General features: G+C 39.6%; 2 protein-coding genes across 2 annotated transcripts; one reads left to right on the forward strand and one right to left on the reverse strand.

Annotated features, from left to right (window-relative positions):
• Window positions 1-558: 558 nt before the first annotated feature.
• Window positions 559-7,341, forward strand: LOC117468565 (serine/threonine-protein kinase Nek7-like). The gene is made up of 5 exons (XM_034112756.1): window positions 559-687; window positions 3,859-4,004; window positions 4,441-4,579; window positions 4,754-4,861; window positions 5,458-7,341. The coding sequence occupies exons 2-5, from the start codon at window positions 3,859-3,861 to the stop codon at window positions 6,268-6,270; spliced, it is 1,206 nt and encodes a 401-aa protein (XP_033968647.1). The 5' UTR covers window positions 559-687; the 3' UTR covers window positions 6,271-7,341.
• Window positions 7,342-8,597: 1,256 nt separating this feature from the next.
• LOC117500540 (beta-1,4-galactosyltransferase 3-like) lies at window positions 8,598-12,852 on the reverse strand. Its single transcript, XM_034153424.1, has 4 exons — window positions 12,776-12,852; window positions 12,564-12,686; window positions 11,717-11,821; window positions 8,598-11,503 (listed from the first exon to the last, which is right to left on the reverse strand). Exons 1-4 carry the CDS (start codon window positions 12,850-12,852, stop codon window positions 11,215-11,217), a joined length of 594 nt encoding a protein of 197 aa, XP_034009315.1. The 3' UTR covers window positions 8,598-11,214.
• Window positions 12,853-21,073: the final 8,221 nt, after the last annotated feature.

Here is a 21,073-nt window from a genome sequence, read left to right on the forward strand (position 1 = left end):
GCAGTTTGTGCTAGTCCTGTTTCTCTAATGGGAATTTGATTTGAATATCTGTTAATGCTAAAAATGCAACATGAATTTGATTTGGGTTGAAAATGTTTTTTTATATAAAAACTGAAAATATAATATTTGTGGTGCTCAAAGTTTTGTGGCTGCGTCCATTCTTTTCAAGTACTGTATTAATTGCAATATTTTAAATGATAAAGTGCTCACATTAGATTACATTTCTTTATTGTGTAAGAACATTAGTAAGTTCAATTTGTTAGTAAGTAATCTGACCCATCCTCTTTGTCCTTATAGGCCCATCATTTAATAATCTGTCCACAACTCTCACATACTGTAAGTCTACTATATTTAATTTTATATAATTGGTGTTGCCTCCATATCACCACCAGGTCATCAGTTTGGAAATTCCCCTTTATCAGGGCTTTGTATATGCAACATCATCCATGCAGTCACATGTCCTTTTGTTTATGACAAATGATTGTATTCTCATTGGTTGAACACTACATTCGTACAGTATGCCTGTCATCTCTGAGCTATTACTCAGGAATAGATGATTCCTTGGAAGGCCATGACTCAGATCCAAGGAGGTGTGGACAAACAGGTACAAAGAGAAGCAACCCTGTTCCCTTTTGTTCAGACCTGCTCTCCCTCCACAGCAGGAAGGATTCCCTCTTCAGTAGAAAGGTAAGCACCTTAACGGCTTTTTGTAACATATGTAAAGAGAACCTCAACTACCAGATATAAGATGTTAAGAAACATAACAGAATGTACTAGTTCACTAGTCGCAGTACTCCCTCCGTCTGTACATTGTGAGACGTCAGTCACTAAAGTATGAGTATTCCTTCTAAATCTTTTAGTTAGGAACATAAGTATGACACATGTATGAGCAAATATTGTGTCCGGGATAATAGAAATATAAACTTTCTTGTGGATTAACCCAGTGCTTGAATTGGGCCGGTACTCACCGGTACGCAGTACCGGGACTTCTGATTTGTACCCATCTGCGTACCGTTACTTCTTACTGCGTACAGGCACCTCATGACGCATGTGTCCTCCCTGGCAGCTCCATTGATTCCCTCTCTCCTTTACTGCTGAAAGATGCATGAGTGTACTCAGGGACGAGGAGTCATTTAACCAACCGCCAGTAGGAGTCAGGCTTTAGCCATATCCGCTGCCTTTCATACTTTTTTTTAAGTACAGTGAGCTTTTCTAAAATATACAGTAAAGAGACAAACCCACCAGCATTATAGGATACTATATGACCTGATGCAGGCACATGTATAGGCTACGTCATGTTCTCTATGAGAGCCCCGGACACCTCCCTGATTAGTTGTGGAAAAACAGGCAATTTCTGGACGTTACAGTACTTTTTTTTTTTTTACTTTTCCTTGTCTGTTAAAGTTTTTTTGTGTTTCTTTTTAATTACTGAATCAAAGATATGAGGATAAGGATAGAGGGAGTCGTATGTTGCACAGATTGTAAAGACCTTTGAGCCAAATTCTTGTTTTTGGGCTGTATAAATAAAATGTACTTGAAACAGTTGCTGATTTAGAGTACTGGTACCTTTTTTATTCCAATTCAAAATGATTTGCAAAATGATCAAGGACTTAAGTTGCTTTAAGTCTTTTCACTGGAGGCCCCTCTTCTGTCTTAAAAAAGATAAACGTGTATGTTTAGATCAGACCAGGCTTAGTTGTGTTAAGTGATTTAAACATTGGTTAAGATTTTAACTAGCGATTAGCGATTTTAGCTCCTACTGAACTGATGGGTTAAATGCAGAGGCTACACTTAAATGTGTGTACTGTGCTGGGTACATGTGTGGCGGTAAAAAGTGGTTTTGATCCAAATCCTCAACAAGGAGAACAAGCACACAGCCTAACTAAATAACATTGACACTCCCTTACTGAACATTTTGATCCAATTTCTTTGACAGGCCCATTCATGCTGAAAGATGCCTGGATGAAAACTACCAGTAGTAACATTTGTCAGTGTTATAATTTATTTGCAATTAAGTCTTATTTCACTTGGGTACACATCTAATATTGAATTGAATACTCTTATATTTGTATTTCAAGATTTATCTTTAAAGAAACTATCTTAAGAATCAAGATAGTAGTAATTAAGTAGTGTAAAATGGCAACATTAACCAAAAGTATAACATTTTAGAAGAAAACTCAGTGCTTTCTACTATTGTAGACTGTTTTGATTTAGTTCGGTAGCTCTCTTAATAACCTTAAAAATGTACCTGATGTACAACGCGGATTGGAATTCAATTTATCATGAGTCGTCTGTTTGCTTGTCAAGATAACATAATCTTAACCTTGCTGTTATTTTTAATTTTTTTTAATTTTTTTTCCAAGTCTTTTTATTTCATTATAGTGTACAATAATCGATGCCATTTCATTTATATTGTAATATCACAGTACACTCACTACACTCCCCCCTCCCTCCCTCCACCCACACATACCCGCACAGGCAAAACCAAAAAATGCTTATCAATATAACTTAAACAACAGAGCCATGAAAATAAACATAAAAAGGAAAAGGAAAAAAAATAGAACCAAAAAATAAATAAATAAAAAATAAAATAAAAACCAAACAAGTAAAACAAACAAATAATTATACAATACAAATAATTATACAATACAGTGACAATGTAGACAATGACAACACCATAACACGTATTTCCGGCCGTCAGGACAAATAGCCACAGAATGCACCATTCCATCACTGGTCATATCTCAGATATGTTTTCCAAATAAGAAAACAATGGCAACCTTGAAGCTTGAAAAATATGTCCACGATTATATTTTTCCAATGTCATTTTCTCCAGAGGTAAAAAATGTGTTATCTGATCAATGAAAAGTTTAAATGTTGGGGGACGTTCATTCTTCCAGAATAAAAGTATACATTTCTTGGCAAAATATGTTATTGTGATTAGTATTCTGTAATGTTTTGGGTTCAGTTTAAAGTTTGGCATGTCATTTAACAGGAAAAAACATGGATTTAGGCTAATTTCCATGTCTAAAACGGCTTTTGTGAGAGCATGAATCGAATCCCAGAAATGTTTCAAGAGATCACAATCCCAAAACAGATGCATAAATGTTCCTTCTTTTATTTTACATCTCGGACATTTTGGAGAGTTTTCTTTGGAAATGTTATGCATCTTTATGGGTGTGAGGTAAAATTTGTTGATAAATGTAAAGTTTGCTTCTTTGATTTTATTGCTTGTGAATGGAAAATGTGTTCTTTCACAAATATTCAGCCAAGTAGTTTCATCTATCTGTATCCCTAAGTCCTTTTCCCAGATCTTTTTTAAAGTTAGAAATGATGACTGAGCTCTTTTAGAAAAAACTGCATTAAATTCACTAATTTTACCTTTGATCGTGCTCGATGACATCAATATCTCCTCCTCTTCTAACAATCCCGATCTCAATTTATTGCTTTTAATAATTGATTGGATCACGTTCCTAATTTGCAGGTATCTGAAAAAATCCTTATTTGAAATGTCATATTCTGCCCTTGCTGTTATTTGATCTGTTCTTGTAGCACAGTCAAAACAACAAACACATAGCAAGTAGTACGCAAAGTGATGAAGAGGAAAGTCCCAAAAATCCCAGCAACATTTACAAGAAAACCTTCATTGGCCAACAGGAACAGCGCTCACAAACAGACTATAGAACAGCATCTAAAACATCTTCATTTTTGAAAGCCTAAAAAAATATGTTGAACATGTTCTTAACCAAACTGCCAAAAGTGCAGCTTTTCTGCAGTTCAGTCCCCTGTAATTAAATGTTTTGAGGTTGTACATATTTATTGTCAAAATGCCCTCACAATCTACCTCCTATCTACTAGATGGCATACTCCACCAGAACAATCGCAGAAGGCTGTTTTGGGAAGGTCTACAAGCAGAAGTACAACGATACCTGGGCTGCTATAAAGAAAGTCCCACAAGACCTCATCAGCAAGTACGACCTGGATAGAGAGACTGAAGTGTACAAGTAAGTACACATGATTTAGTTATGTTTGCAGACTCAAAAGAAAGCCAAGCAGGATATAAAAAGATAAAGAGAAATAAATACAAATATATAATAATGTAAGTGTATACCTTATAATGCAATAAGTTGCAATTCTTGAGACTCAACTCTTTTCCAATACCAAAAAAGACAAAAGTAGACATACCATTTACAGCCACTATATAGATAATATAACACACAGTTTAATAACCATAACAATTGTTGGTGTTATCTTCCAACCAAAATATGTGAACCATTCTTTGAAAAAAGAATCTCTGATGTGTGTGTCTTTTACTTCTAGGTCTCTCTTAAACACAATTACCCTCTATACAGGTACCCAGTAAGTATCTAGTTGGTTCTTAATTTGATCTTATTTGTCTTTTTCTCTGTCTCTCCATGACTTTCCACCACTGATCTGCAGGAAGGCAAGTCATCCAAATATTGTGAAGCTACTGGGGAAAATAGATCTCAAAGACGGAAAATGGATTATTCCTTTAGAGTTTATCTTTGGAGAAGACTTGGAGACCACCATCTTTAAAGAAGCACAATCTAAAATAAAGGTAAAGTTATCATGTCAACAAACAATAGCTTCACAATTCTTCAGAACAGCAGTTTTATTGAGGCCTGAAGGGAAATGATGTAACCTAATGTGAGAAAAGTGGATTTGACTCTAATGTGGCTCATACTTGATGCCAGTCTGGTTAAAGTTGATCTCAAATGTCTGTCTCTTGCAGTTGACTCCGTCTATCAAAGGAACTATCATCACCGGCATGTGTGAAGGGCTGCAACACCTTCACATCAAAAATATTGTCCATCAAGACCTCAAGCCTGAAAACATCATGGTGAGTGGAGGCCTGTGCAGACTGTCAGCATGCACAACACAACAGAGATTTACAGGGGACATTTAGTCCTGACTGAATATGTAACTATAAGATGACATTACATTTTATTAGAGATATCCATGGAGCTTAAAGAACTAATTCTAATGATTTTGCTCAATGCCTGACATTTCCTCTTGCGCCACGATGAAGTTCACATTTCCAGATGTTAATAAAACGTCTTACCAACTACTGACATGAGATTTAATACACGCTTTTAAAAAACCCTCAGGATAACTTGTAATAACTTTGGTGAGCCCTTAACTTTTCATCCAGCTACATCATTAGGTCTAATGTTTAATTTGTTTAATATGACTAAATACCTGCAGCCTCAGATTGACTTAGCGTTAAATGCTCACTAAACAAGAATACCATGCTAACAAGCTAAACTGGTGGAGCTACTAGTATGGCAGTAGACTATTCCATGATACTTGTAATCACTGGGCAGTAGCTGAAACCGAATGACGGCCTTATTGCACGTCTATCCACTTTTAAATCTCTGTGAATTGTTTTTTAATTTTGTAAGAATATCAATTAAATAAAGTTCATGTGTCCTTCAGGTGGAGCATGACACAAACAGAGCGGTCATCATCGACCTGGGATTGGCTAAATTCTTCCGGTTTGGTCAAAACTCTGCCAAAGACATGGGGAATGAGGCGTACTCTGCCCCTGAGGTTCTGCAGAGGGGCAGTCAGAGGGACCAGCGCTCAGACGTGTGGGCCATGGGTAAAATCATCGCCGAGCTCTGTGCCCGGGACCGGCTGTACACGCCCAGCGTCTGTCCAGCTAAGATCAATGATATCCTGAAGGATCAGCCTTACTGCCATGTTGTGTGTAGGATGGTGGATCCCGACCCTAATCTGAGAGCCTCCATGGGTGGGGTCATGAGTGAGATAAAAAGGGTCGGAGGTCCAGGCAATAACCCCGTTAAAAAAGATTACCTTAAGCCAGCAACACCTCACATCAGTGTCGGAAAACTGTCTCCAGCACCTGGTCACAGAGGTGCATCTCCAATGACCATGGAGAAATCGCCACTGAAATTGGAGCGCTCACCGAAACCAGAGTTCAAAGCTCCGCCTCCTCGAGCAGCAATGCCCCTTCCTCCTTCCCCTTATAGGACGGAGGACAAGAACAAAAACCAGGGTCTGGTCCCGACAGGCAGAACTGAGCGCACCGAAGACCTCATGAAAGGGAAGTTTTTCCAAGGTGCTGACCAGAACCTGCCCAGACACCTGCCCACAACAGGAAGGGTGGTGACGCAGAGCTATGAGATTAAAAACAGGGAGGTTCAAACATGGAAGCAGGAGGTGGTGACTGAGGGTGGACAGATGGTCAAGTTTGTTGATGTCAAGTATAATAGCAAGATAGAATAAAGGGATTTCTTATTTGGCAGATAATGTACAGTAGCTCCTATAAAAGGATTGAATGTGCTGGTTCAACGATTAGTGCAGGGTCACCTAGCTTTTGGTATCTTTTAAGAGAGCATGTTAAATACTTTTCCAATGAATCAACGTGTAAACTGGGATGAAACTACAGGTGCTTGTTTTTTTGCACACATAAATACGAAAATGAAAATAAATGATAGGTTGAAATGGTTTTGAGGAAACATAGAGAAGAGGCTTTGGTTCTGCTGTAACAAGTTATTCAGTCATGTTAGGAATTTGTTTGATATCTAATTTACTTGGCAAGAAAAAGATATCTGCAGGCACGAACAACCATCTGTGAATGTTTTATCAGTATCTGAATGCATAACACTGTGAACATGGCTCGTACATTATGTGTATGGTTTTGTATATAAATAAATCCTGATATCTCAATTACAGAGGCGGATTCAGGGTTTTTTGTAATGAAAAGAAGCAAGAAAACTATAGTTGATCGCTGTAAACTAAAATGGTTTCTGAAATCAGAGTAAGACAACATGGGCCAGGAGCAAACTATAAAATAATACTGTTTTTTGCTGTTTTTTATTAGGTCTTAAATTGGTGACTTCTATGGCTAAACATACAAGCTACATACTTCATTTATGGATCAAGACAGTCTCAGGTTAGGAAAATGTGCAGTGTTATTTGTTTGTTAAAAAACAAACTTGTTAAATGATTTAATGAATCTTGGTGGATCAGTTTGGGTAAGGACAAAGACGTTTTTGGCACTCCATCCATAGCTCGGCTATCATTTTTTATTTAATTTGTATGAAAAGCTCTTTGCACTTCAGCCCAAAGCCACTAAACTTGGATTTGTAGAGGAACATATTTTTGGCCTAAATGTCTTGGTTCAAATTGGTAACTTTTAACACTGACCCCCCTGTGGCCCCCCTGAAAATGAAAAGTTTATGATTAAACGATTTATTGGCTGACGGAATAGGCGGAACTAACGTTATTTGTCATTCTAGTAGTAAAAACTGTAACTATAAGTATCTGAAATAAATATGTGTACCAATAACTGTATTGCATTGTTTTCTTATGCGCAATTAATTCATACTGTCTTTGTCTTTTTCGTCCTGCATTTATTGTGCCCCTCTCAGAAAATAACTGGCCCCAGCCTGGCCCCCCCCCAGTCAAATTGGTCTAGAACCGCCACTGCCTGTAGGTCATTATTGAGTATAGGTATTCTTTGACAATTTTAGCTCCTATCAGCCACTATGCGTCTATCCAGAACCAAAAGTGATGTTTTTGTGTCTTGTCTTATCATTGCCAACAGTATGCACTCAAGGTATTTACAATGTAAGACAAGGAAATACAGCTAAAACAATCCTTTCAGCTGAGTTGCTTCAGCCATCATTTTCACTTCCTTAAATGACTTCCTTGGTAACAAAGAAGCTGCTGATCTATATAAGAAACTACTGGTGTCAGCTTACTGACTACTCAGACACACAAAACCAAATACATTGTTTTCATTCAAATTGGTATTTTAGCTTTCTCTAATATTGACATCAGATATTCAGACATATCAGAGGTGATTTGAGGTTCACAGAAACTATCCAAATAAGGACAGCCACAGTCGGTGTGGACTGTTTTCTCAGTTGTCTGTATCTGGAGCTGTATATCATACTATATTCCTGTTTAACTTAAAGCAAGTAGCTACCGAAGTTGTTGAGATATTGTATAAATAGTGCTAGATTGAAAGTCAGGTCAACAAAGTTATTTCCCATTGTGATTGTTATTATTTAAACTTATATTCTTGGAAAGTTTGAATGTGCTTGCCTTGAACTGATTAATGGACATTCATACTCTGAAACCTTTCATGCTAAATAATCCCAGAGTGTAAAATACTCAATATACTTATGAAGTTTTAAAGAGAACTCAAAACATGTTGGGTGACAATTGATGACTTTTCTTAACTCTATCTGGTATACTGTCTGTCAGATAAAACAACCTGTTTACCTTCTCTTGTGATATGAAGAGTTTTATAATATTGTGCCAAGAAAGAGAAAGAAAAATCTAACCAAGTGGGTTTACTTTCCAGCTTGACAACATTCCTGGCCTCATGTACAACTTAGTGGGAAAGGTGTTGTCGTTTCCCACTAAGTGATACATCTATTAGGTCATAGAGTTGTCATCACCCTCACATATTAATACCATGTGATAATCCTTTTTAAGACGGCTAGCTTTGACAGCAATGGTGTTACAGGAATTGTACAAAGAGATGCACGATAAACGTAAGTTGCAAAAAAAAACGATTGAAAAATAAAACATGTGAAGCATTGCTTTTGAATAATCAGTTTATTAATGAATTTAAGGCCACTCTGGACTGTGCAGAATTCATAAAGAGCAGAAATAACTCACAAAGTCACGTTGCTCTTGGTTACTTCAGTGCTACCCTGTGATGACTGCTTTCTATTGCTGCTGATCTACATCAGAACGGAGTCAAATCAAACGTAAAGTAGCTTAAATCAGAAACACAAAACATCAGGTTGAGTGTTGCAGTTGATGATGGAGACTGTATGCTGTGACTTTGGGAATATAAACTTCCTTTGTACATCTTTCTGAGAAATGCCCTACTTTAATCCTTACATTTAACAGTGAGGAGCATTCCCCACAGCAGAAACTTGCATTGACAGTCACAATAAGAACGTTTCCAGTTCACAACATAGACACTTCAGCATGCTTCATATTTTTCTAGAGGAGCACTGATATGTATCATCTTCACATTGTGCTCGGTACACTTCCTCGCTAATAGGTTTGTTGCCATGCATATTAAGTCTTGATATAAAGATGCTATTGTATTAGTGAGCACAAGTTGAAATACCACTATTATGTGTTGCTAAGGCCATAGGAGTCGAATATGAAGTCACATCAAAATGATAATACAGTATATAGTCATCTAATTATGAAAATCACAGGCGGACACTCTCAGAGCTCAAATTCGTCCACTAACACGGACAAATGCCCAATGTCATGATGAAAAAATAAGTTCTCAGTACAGCATTCAGAAAATAAATCACTTGTAATCATCATGGACCATCTTCATCTCTTCACAAAAAATAAACAACCGTAAATTATGAGTGTTTTGAATACATGTTGGTGTGAGATTCTTTGAACAACATACAAGTATTGATAGGAAGAGATGAAAGGTATGTACATAAGAGTAGTACGGAAATCATTCACAACAAAGTATACACACACACACAATGTTTTATCCCTCGACACAGCTTTCCATGCAGTCATCTTTGGTTTCAGCCTGTTCACCTGCCAGTACAGCCACTCTCAGTGGAAGAGGGGACTGTTTCTTTTTTCGCATGTTTACAATCAAATCTGTCAGAGTGGAGAGAAGCGAAGGAGGAGCAGACATGCAGTATACGGGCACAAGTGGAAAGGAAATGGCAGATGTTTCGATGTGAAGGCTTCCAGAGTAAGATTATGGAGAAACTTGAAAATTACACGGGGACAAATAGTTTCTGTGTGTTTGAAAGGGGAGAACAGAAAAGAAAAATAAACATTGTGGTGAGACTATAGCAATATTGCTAAGAAACCGTGAAATTATATAATCTGCTTAATTTTAACACAGTTTCATTGAGTGCCATTTAGACACTATTCTGTGGCGGTTTTAATGAATCATATCCTAACAAGAAGTCACAGAATTCTCTCAAAACACAAACAAGATCATAATATTCCTTCAATAGAACTGAGGTAAATTATATATATATATATTTTTACTTTTTTGAGTGCATTTCTCCATGATATGTATAGATTAAGGAAAGGAAGTGGGCAAAAGATACATTATAACATTTGACTGCATATAAAGTGTTGTGGGAGTAAGCCAGCACTCTTAGGGGGAAACATCTACATAAGGAGATGTAAAGTACACTGCACATGATCAAATGATAAATAAACATTTTCTTAAAGCAAGACAGACTCCATTTTGATGTGAATCTCAAGCTCATCTGAAGGCAGAGGACTGATCACCGTCACAAAGAGGTGCTCTATTGGATAAAGGTGAATGCACACAATAACAAAAAATCAAATGTAGATATCCCATATGCTGAAATGTGAAAGGCTGAATTGAATGCACTACCTTTACATAGAACTGTACCTTGGCCTTGGTTTACAGAACCAAGACGTAAAATGAACTCTTATTCTCGTTAGCATTTCCACTGAAAATGACATTAAATGTACAGCATCTGTAACTTTGAAAACATTTGAAGGATTTAGTCCACCTGATGCAGAAACCAAACGGATAAAGGTCTTTCTAAACGAGACCCCAGGTATTTGCAGACAGGTGGCGTGCGTGCAGCGTTCAGTCAGAAGCAGTAACAAACAACATTTTCAAGTTCCTTCATTCATCACTCATTGTAGCAGCTTCACACACACTCAACTAGAAACAAGAATCTGTCTCCTTCAGTCATGTACTCATTGGCATTTGGACAAACAAAACGAGTGCGACTGCTGGAAATTACAGCTACTGCTCTATTAAACCCAATATTCGGAATAATGTAATGTACGAGTGAAGAGAAGGAAAACAAAACAAGCTTCTAAGGCATCACAAGGTTTAGCCAGCGACCACAGCGCTGTAGATATATAAACTCACAGAGTCCAACGTTTACCCTTCACTGTGGCTCCCATTGGAAGAAGAGTCAGTGATAGAACAGGAGCCAAGGTGGAGAGCCGTCATCTAAGGGTTGACAAATTCAGGTCAATTGTTTTCATTTTCAAAAAAAGAAAATCACCATTTTTAAATCACCCAAATCAGTGTCCCACTGTCCACAAAGAACTGCCACCAAAAACGGACCAAAAAGTGAAAACAGCTCCAGGTGATTGAGGAGAAAAAACAGCATCCTACAGCTCGACCAATAGGATTATCCCATTGAAGTCATGGCAGCGTTATACATGATTAGAAGTCTTTTGTGTTGGCTTTTTGTTAGTGTAGCCTTCTGTAATTTTGGCTGGGACGTTGACTGGGACTTCGGCAGGTGCTTTTTTCTCTGGATGTTTTTCTGCAGCTTTTTCTGGAGGATGTGGAGGTGGAGGGGGATGTAGACCGGCCTCAGTGCCGATGTTAACAGTGATGTTGGTGTAGAGGGGCATGTATTCCCGTGAGATCAGCTCGTATTCAGCTGTGTTCATCCCATCCGACTTCCAGGTCTGACGTGTTTTGGCCAGCATGTTGAACCTTTGAATAGACAGAGCAGTGATGACCGAACGCTGCGTAGCTTTGCATTTTACTTGACATAACAGTTAGTGTTGTTTCTGCCGTTTCCATTTATGAACAAGTAGTGCAGGGTCTCTTTTACATCATCATTTGTGTTAATCTGCATGCAAACTAAAATCAGATCTGCTCCTAAATTCCCAAATTAAAATAAATACATCAAGTAGTTTACTGTACCTCTTTGGGTTCACATCATTGCCTTTGTCCAGCTTGTGTTTAATCATCTTGTAACGGCCGACCTTCACTGACGGACGACTGATGTACATCCCCCCCAGAGACACTCTAAAAAGAAGAGAAAGTTTGTCTATCACATAGGGCTGTGCAATTAATCGTATTTTAATCGCAATTACGATTTGGCCTGCCACAATTACGAAAACAACATAATCGGAAAAAACGATTATTTTGCTTTGCTAGGTTGTGACACTGCAACATATTTGATCTCATTTATTTGTATTTATCATATGTATATATGTTTAGTAGCTTGTTGAATTAACTCCAAAATATTTGTTGATCTTGTTTATTGGTATTTATTATTTTGATATTATTTATTTAAATGTAAATATAAATGTATCATTTATTTCATTTATTGGTTTTTCAGTTGAATTATACGTTCAGGGTAATCAACAGTTATAAGATACTGTTCAAGTTATTATTTGTATTTTTTTTTTAAAGTTCAATAAATTGATGTTTTCAAAGTCAATGAATAATCGTATTTAATAATCCTGATGTCAATTATTGACCAAAATAATCGTGATTATGATTTTTGCCATAATCGCACAGCCCTACTATCACACAGTACAACTGGATCACACTCATCTCCTTACAGTACGTGGTTCAAGAGACACAAAATCAAAACATTGATCTTGTACCGATAACAGAGTCTGACCTACAGTAGGGTAGTACAACTGTTTCAATGTAATACTAGATCTACTCTTAATCCAGAGATCTACCACACACTGGAAATGCCACAATGAGTGACTGGCTACATATACTTTATTCTTAAGAGCATTCGGCCAAGGCTCACCTGAGTCCAATATCGTCGTCCTCTCCACCCCAGCCCCAGTAGTTGTTGGGAAAGCCATTAATCTTGAGGTAGTGCAGTGGCGTCAGAGCGGACACTCCTCCAAAGTACATCTTGTACGGAAGCCTGGAGAGGATTAAGTATTGCAGGTAAACACGTGTAATCGGTGAACAGTGAAGCCTTCAATGGATTATTAGACACAAGAAAGGACATACTTGTAGCCGAACTTGTCCATGGCGATGGCCACATGCTTGGGGTTGGAGTCGCAGACGTACGTGTTGCACAGACACATAATGTCAGAGTGATACAATCATCTCACTTCAATACAGCTCTAGACGTTTTTTTAACAGAGAGGCATCTAGCACAAATCAGACAACTTTGGAGTATGAGGGAGTTAGAGATATAGAAAATAAATCCACAAAATAGTATCAAATAATCAGGAAACCTTCTAGATGTATCAGAATAAATTGCAACATTACTGGGAATCATTGCAGGAAGAAGTGGAACACATTCATTCTTATCTGGCAAAAGAGAAAATAGCAAATGAGAGAATGCTGAGAAATACACATGAAACAATTGTTATACACAGCTAGAGATTAAAGCATCTAAGCATCCTCTTTCTCCAGCATGCACATGCAGGGACAGCACACTAGAGGGCACTCTTATTTAGCCCAGGGTATATGCAGGAATCCTGAAGTCAAATGTAATACCTTTTAAGACCTTTTTTAAGACCCTTTCCATACATTTTAAGACCTCATCGCCACTTTGAGTTTTAACCGGTTACATTGGCGACACTTTACCTCACATTTACTATATACAGTATTGATTGTCCTTCCTCCTTATCTTCCAACCATTTAGACGCAAACTTGCATTTCCCCATAACGATGTTGTTTAACAACCGGCGTAAACGGACCTTCACGCGCTATCAAGCAGTGAGCGTGCGATTTCCTGTTCAGATTACGTCAAATCCAACGGGAAGCCATAAATTAAAAAATAATTGAATGTTCTGACTATTATTTGATGTGTCAGGCTTCACTTAAAGGGGACCTATCATGCAAAATGCACTTTGTGATGTCTTTTATACATATGTGTCTCACGCAGCGTCAGAAAATAAAACCCTCTCTCTTTTCCTCCGTACCCAAATCTTTTAAAAACGGGGCTACAACGAGCGGATACAGATTCCATCCGAGCTGATGTCAGCCCGGAATAGTGGGCGGTGACGCTCCGCCTACATGGGCAACGCTCCACCTGCAAACGGACCGCAATCGTTATCAAAAAAGTCTTCCGTCCACACGCAACAGGCACCAGAAACGTGTCCGTTCACACGAGACCACTCCAAAGCGCTGGAGACGCTGTAGTACGTATGCCAGGCCTGTAAGTGGCGCTGTAGTCTGCCACAAAAGCAGCGAAGAAGATTTCCCGTGCATGGTTGCCATGGTTGCCCTTCTATTTATTCTCCGCTGTAGACGCTCTGGCTCTTTTTCTCCCTCCCCGAGGCAAGCGTTTGCTCCTGCTGCTGTAATTCTCTCCGGTAGTCCACCAGCAGATGACAAACACCCACCTCTTCGCCTCTTCCAAGGGACGAGGGGACCGTGCGGCAGAGTTTCAGTTAGATTTTTTTCGCCGGTCAACATGTCCGTTAAAGTTTAAATCTTCCGGACAAAATTAGAAAAGTGCCGGTCAGAGGTCTTCTTTGTTATTTATTGGACTTTAAAACAAATGAATAACGACTCGATATAATAATATAATAATAAAAAACGGAGCCTCTCTTTTCCTCCCCCTCTTCTGAGAGCCCAGCAGCTGATCCCCTCTCCTGCAAGGGGGCGTGGTCAGCTGCAGCTCATTTGCATTAAAGCTACGTCACAGAATCAGCCCTTGCAAAAACAAGGCTGGAATAGAGCGAATAGAGCGAAATGAGGCATAGCTGAAATGCATGATCTGTTTGGTATTTTTTTTTTAAAACTTCACAGACATGTTTTATATAGGTATGGCCCAACAATATATTTTTCAAATATAGCATGATAGGTCCACTTTAAGGTGACGTTATCATTGGAAACAATACAAGCTAATTGTTTTGATGTAGAATCTATAAATTGAATCGTTAGAGCAGAGCAGAATGGTTGTATTGTAGCCTGAGTTTCGTGCAGCCTTTAGTTTTACTAGGTGGAAACATTGTCTATATAATGTGAATACATGTAGAACTAGACATTAAGAGGCCTCTGACATTAGGCCTATTTTAACAATAGTAGGGGCTTTTACCAGCTCGCCAACTTACAGGCATCCTCTGCGTTGCAGTATGAATAGCCTTAAAAAACCAACCCACTCTGCGGTAACGAGAGTCATGTATCTGAACCAATGCCCTAAGTGAAGCCGTTAGTCTCATCTGACTGACCCAAGGGTTGGTGCTGGTGTGACAGGTAGGCTTCCAAGTGTTTGAAGCAGATGTCATGCTTTCAGTTCATGGCTGGCTCAGTGGGGGGGAGCAGACCCATGTGAGACAGTATCAACGGCTGTAATGTTCAGTTTGAGGAGTGTCATTCTCTCTGGGAGCAGGAAATGGTGTCCATTCTCGGACCAGACCATTAATGTCATGTAGAGCAGCCATAGCATCTCTGTGACTGCACTCAGCCGGACTGCAGCAGGGCAGAACTGGGTGACTTTTAGTGAAGCCGTCCAAGGCAATAGACAAAATGGAACCACGTACTAACAAAAGGGACACAAGGTCATTAATGTCTCTCTTTACCTTTGGCCTAATTGTAAATTCAGTCAAAATTGGACGTGCACGGATCAGAATCTAATCAATACACCATTTTCCCAGCTCTGTAATGAAAAGGACATCAAGATTAGGTAAATTCTAAAATCTTATTCTAGTAGAGATTAGAGGACAGGTCTAATGTTGTGAACAAAATTATCAAGTCAAAGTTATTGATTTATTTTATCTTATGTACCCCATTTGATTTAATAATTAATCTTGAATTACTAATAACTTTAAAGAAGGCAACAATTTACAATGTGGATAAGGTGAATACTTAAAGTGTGTGTGTGTGTGTGTGTGTGTGTGTGTGTGTGTGTGTGTGTGTGTGTGTGTGTGTGCGTGCGTGCGTGCGTGCGTGCGTGCGTGCGTGCGTGCGTGCGTGCGTGCGTGCGTGCGTGCGTGCGTGCGTGCGTGCGTGCGTGCGTGCGTGCGTGCGTGCGTGCGAACAGCTTGTCTGCCTAAGGTTAAAACATTTGGGACAGCAGTGAGAATATGAGGCGCCTGTTATGAGAAACAATTTGTTGCTTAGACTAAACTCGAAGGAAGCTCGACTGGAGAATTTAAAATAAATCAAAACAACTGTACATTAATTAAATACATTTGACATTTAGCTTGAGCTGGCTTCAAGACTTTCTTCATGGTATTTAAATTGGGCTCAAGTAGAACCTTTACGTGGATTTGGCTTGCAACACAAAGTGATACTGATCTCTGTCTGTTATGATTTGGAAGTCTCATGATTTAAAGTGTAGGCCTTTGAAGGAGAGGCCCTTGGAAACAACATCTATTTTTCTCGTAATTACTTATTTTAAAGAGATTGCAACATTAGACTTTTAAAGAATTGCTCAATTCATTTAACAAATGTATTATGCACACAATAAAAACTTCAACAAACATATTGATCCTGGCTTAACCAGCGACCTTTACTCTTTTGTTCATGAGCTCGGTTTCAGAAAACTTGTCAGTAGTTTAACAATTATTTGAATTTTAGTAATGTCTATGGAGACCAATTGGTTGATACGAGAAACAATTTGAAGCAGTTTAATAAAGTGTTGAATGTTAAACTATATTTAAAACTGTAATTGAACTTCAACTTATATTAATTATCTGTATCCAGTGGCCAGTTGGAATAGATAATCAACAAAGTCTCCATTTTGCAGCAACAGCGCACAATGTTTCTACAATAATTCGTATTATGTCTGAGTCTAGTTCTGTCTTATCAGCTTTGTTTCGGAATGTGTTCAATACATAACTTTTTCATTTTTTATTATTACCATACAACACATAGATTAAGAATAAATGAAACAAATTATACAAAATGTACCTAAAAGAGCAGACAGATTTTGCAACCCTGACCTCCTCAGGCAGGTCTTTACGACCAGCAGTGGTGCCTCTAGGCATAGGGTTTATAAAAGGTCACAAACATATCTTAACATACCAGCAATACAATTTAAGAATGTATTCTTAAAACAACATAATCTTATTTTCTTCTTACACCTACAGCGCACACCCTGAACAGTGTGCTTCTTGTTTACATTTTCCTCTGCACACTCAGATGCAGGACATAAAAACACTCTTTTGCTATTTGCATAGACTTTTTTCTCTACCCTTTCTCTCCAACAACAAACACAGTTAGTGTAGTCCTCCGTGGACCAGCCTATACACTCGCTATCATGTTCATTACAACGATGAAACACAGGGTGTTTCTCAATCGCGAGTACGCTTGCTTGGTAGCACATGTCTGCCGAGCATCTTGCTTCAGAAGCGAGTCAAGAATACTTCCTGTCATTCGGAAAACGAAGAGTGGAACAGGCTAGCAAGTGTGCAGCTGTGCGTCATATGAGAGGCCCCGCCTTACATCTTCCTCCACAGATTTGGGGAAATTGGTCCGTGCGCAAAGCATTGTGGGGATTTTAAGACCGCGGAGTCTACTCATGTGCAGCCTCGATATTTCTCCAAACGGAGTACGCCGGGCTCGGTAGATTTCCAAGTATGCTGGAGATTGGAACAGTACTTCGGCGGCACTCGATGACGTAGCATGCTTGAAATAGTGGCTCTGAAGCAGCTTTACTCGCGATTGAGAAACACCCACAGTCTTGTTCTACACTCGCATGCCACTGCCCACCCGTGATCAATTAGCCTATCATTTTATGTATGCACCCCGGACCGGCACCAGTTCCTCCAGCAATGTAGGGAACTGTGGCGCATCAGGTAATGCATGCACCTCGCGCTGCCCCGTTTTACCAGCATGTAGAAAACGGTCACAAACAACGAGAGTGCTTTTAGACCATCTCGTTTTTAATAGAGACGGCGGTGGTGTGAGTTAAAGCTATAGACAAAGGCTGTGACTTTCTCCCTCTCAGTTCGCACTCCACCAGCTACACAGATACAGGGAGGTATTTACACACACACCCCGAACTGCAGCTGGAGCCATGGTTAAAGAGGCGATAGTGGTGATATCTCTGGCTGCTTCCTCCTAACTGCTAGTGTTGGCCGCTGAAACCCCTAAAATTCGGCGATTTGTTCAATACAAATCTTTACATTGCTTTCATACAGAAGTTCCACTTTACTGATGCCCAGAGGTGGGACCAAGTCATTGTTTTGCAAGTCCGAGTCAAGTCTCAAGTCTTTGCGCTCAAGTCCGAGTCAAGTCTCAAGTCTTTGCGCTCAAGTCCGAGTCAAGTCTCAAGTCAGGATGGGAAAGTTCAAGTCAAGTCAAAGTTGTTTGACAAAACTAGTCTTAAACAAGTCCTTATGTGCTTTTCAACAAATGTAATGACATCGATCAACAGAATAATAATCAAACTGCTCTTTATTAGTCACATTAATAATTTAATAATCCATTTTCTCTCTGCTGGTAAAGTCAGGTGTTTGTCTTCTATTTTAAGAGGGATCAGTAAGGTTAGGCTACCGTGACGGTTTGATTCAGAAGGAGTTTAATGGATAAGATCCCTGATGTTAAGGTTACCAGAATGTTTATTTCCACTGTGTACAACATGTTATAAGGGACCCACAATCTATCTTTATGCCAGGGATAATGTGCAGCGAGGCGGTCTCTACGGGGAAAAGACCACCTGAATCTAGATCCCTCTGCAGGTGGTACTTTAAGTATATTTTGATGCTAATACTTTTGTACTTTTACTCAAGTACAAGATCTGAACTTCTCCCACCTCTGACAATAAATCCTGAGTGGTTACCAAAACAAAACCCTGCTCTGAAGGTTATTTTCATTTTACAAATCCTGCACTCAGCTTTGCTTTCTCCAATATCATTGAAATGCAGCCAGATGCTGCTTCTTTTTTCGGTTTTCGCAGATTTCTTGACTTTTTCCGACGCGCTTGCATTTAAATCCGGCTCCCCGTCTCCATGTCGCTCTGTGTAGCTGGCCTGTACCACTACACCTGCTGTCTTTGGAGCATCTGCCCCCCACCCTTCTTTCACATAATGGTATAATCCTAGTGTGTCCTCGCATATGATTGGCCGCATGGTGGCTCAGCAAAATAAAGTCCCGCCCCTGCCTGCATGGATTCTCAGCAAGAGTTGCAGCGGCTGAAGATTCTGCTCTCCCCGACGGGAGTCTGCTCTTCTCGCGGCATCTCGCGATCGGCGTGTTGGAGACCCCTGAATTAAATTATCAAGTCACCTCAAGTCAGAAGGCTCAAGTCCAAGTCAAGTCCCGAGTCATTGGTGTTCAAGTCCAAGTCGAGTCGCAAGTGTTTTGTGATTTTGTCAAGTCGAGTCCAAAGTCATCAAATTGGTGACTCGAGTCTGACTCGAGTCCAAGTCATGTGACTCGAGTCCACACCTCTGCTGATGCCTTTCTTTAAGATTTCTCCGAACATGAGCTGTGCATGCTTGTATGGCACATACGTCCCGAGCAGCATACACAGAGAAAATCAGCCAGGACAAAGTCCCCAGACACTGATCCCCTGGGTTTATAGAGTGGCGAAGTCCCTCCCCTTCCGGTGGACCTCCATGGGACCTTATTTCGGAACAATTATGTATTGAAGTCAATGGAGAGAGAAAGATTATCTTTCGATCCCGTTTGAATTGTGCCACGAATTACACATATGATGTTTGTCATTTTAAAAGATAATTTTGCAAGTCAAAAAAATAATAATGTGTCGTAAAACTGTGAAGTAACACATTTGTTTGTGTGAAACGCTCAATGAACTACATCTCTGGTCTCACAGAACAACACACGTCACCAAGATGGCCGTCACTACTGTCTTGTCAACAAAACGATTGACTACCCTCACTATCACCACAATGAAACACGTCCTGAAGAAAGTCATGCAAAGCTGCCTGCCTGCCTTCCTTTGATTCTCTCTGAACTGCCTGGTCTTTGTAATGTTTAATGGTAACCATTTGTGCAGATAGCATGAAGTAGAGAAGATCGCTAGCGTTAGCGTTAGCATTTCTCCCCCGGGCTTAAATTGTGTATTATAGAATGATCACACCGGTGTGACAGTACTCTTCAAAGGGTTCACGAAATATGACTACTACTCTTACTGTTTAACATTTTGGGTTACTTAATGTTACTTCATGTTAAGGCTAATACAAATGACAAGGCTGTAATGCTAACTAACGTGCTAGCTACTAGCTAGCTTGATCCAGACACTCCTGGTCCTTTCATCAGACGGGAAGCGAAAGAACGAGCAAGACCCATTGCTGGTATGATAACAACCTTGTACTAAGCACACAGGCATCTTGTTAAAGTTATCTTATCTTAGCCAGCGCCATATAGATAGATTCTATCTATATGGCGCTGATCTTAGCTATCTCTTAGTGTAGGAAAACAATTGTGACATCACTTACGCGACTCTGGGATTTGTAGTCTTTCTAGTTGCGTATTTTTCATAGTCTTATATTTCAACAGTTTTAAGACAAACTGTGACTTTTTTGACATGGAAATGATTTTTTAAGATTGACGAACATCATATGTGTAATTCATGGCACAATTCAAAAGGGATCGAAAGATACGTTTTCTCTCTCCATTGACTTCAATACATTATTTTTCCGAAATAAGGTCCCATGGGGCGGAAGTAGATGGGCGTGACTTTGCCACTCTATTATCCCCAAATGTTCATCAACCTAAAACTAAACACAACCGCTCAGTATCACAGGTAATTTTAGGATACCGTCAATCACAGATTCTGATAAGGCAATGTCCAAATGTGGATTTGAAATTACACTTACCAGTTTGTGGGGGAAACTTCTGAAGCAATTGGGAGTCAGGAGTCAAAGAGAGACACGATGGAGAGCTGGAGCTTTGATGGCAAACACTGATGGTTTATTTGGAGCTTCGGCAGGAGAATTCACAAGACATGTCACGGGTCACGGTTTAACCACACGGTAGAGATGCCACAATCAATTCTGAAGAACCCTCCTGTAGCTCGAGGTTTTAACTAGTTCAGAGTGTAATAATCAACATTCTTCAATAGGTAGACTAAACAGCTGAGGACACTGAATCACATTTGTTGTCGCTTATGGCTCGGGGTCATCTACACCCCGAGAAGGATGTGTTCCAGGTGTCCCACAACAATAACTATCTCTGACAGAGAGTTGCCCGGTCATAAACTGGCAACATCAACAATATGCTAGGGCAGCCCCTCCTTATGGGCAACACACTCTCACTCCATAAACGTCTAGGAGCGACGCTTGGTCAGGGTCCCGAGGCGTGCAGTTGGGACGCTCCTAGGCTCCTTCAGGTTCATAAACAGACGCAAATAGCTTTCAACTGATTGCAATGTATTCCCAT

Source organism: Trematomus bernacchii, unplaced genomic scaffold (genome assembly GCF_902827165.1).
Source record: "Trematomus bernacchii unplaced genomic scaffold, fTreBer1.1, whole genome shotgun sequence".
Lineage (NCBI taxonomy): Eukaryota > Metazoa > Chordata > Actinopteri > Perciformes > Nototheniidae > Trematomus > Trematomus bernacchii.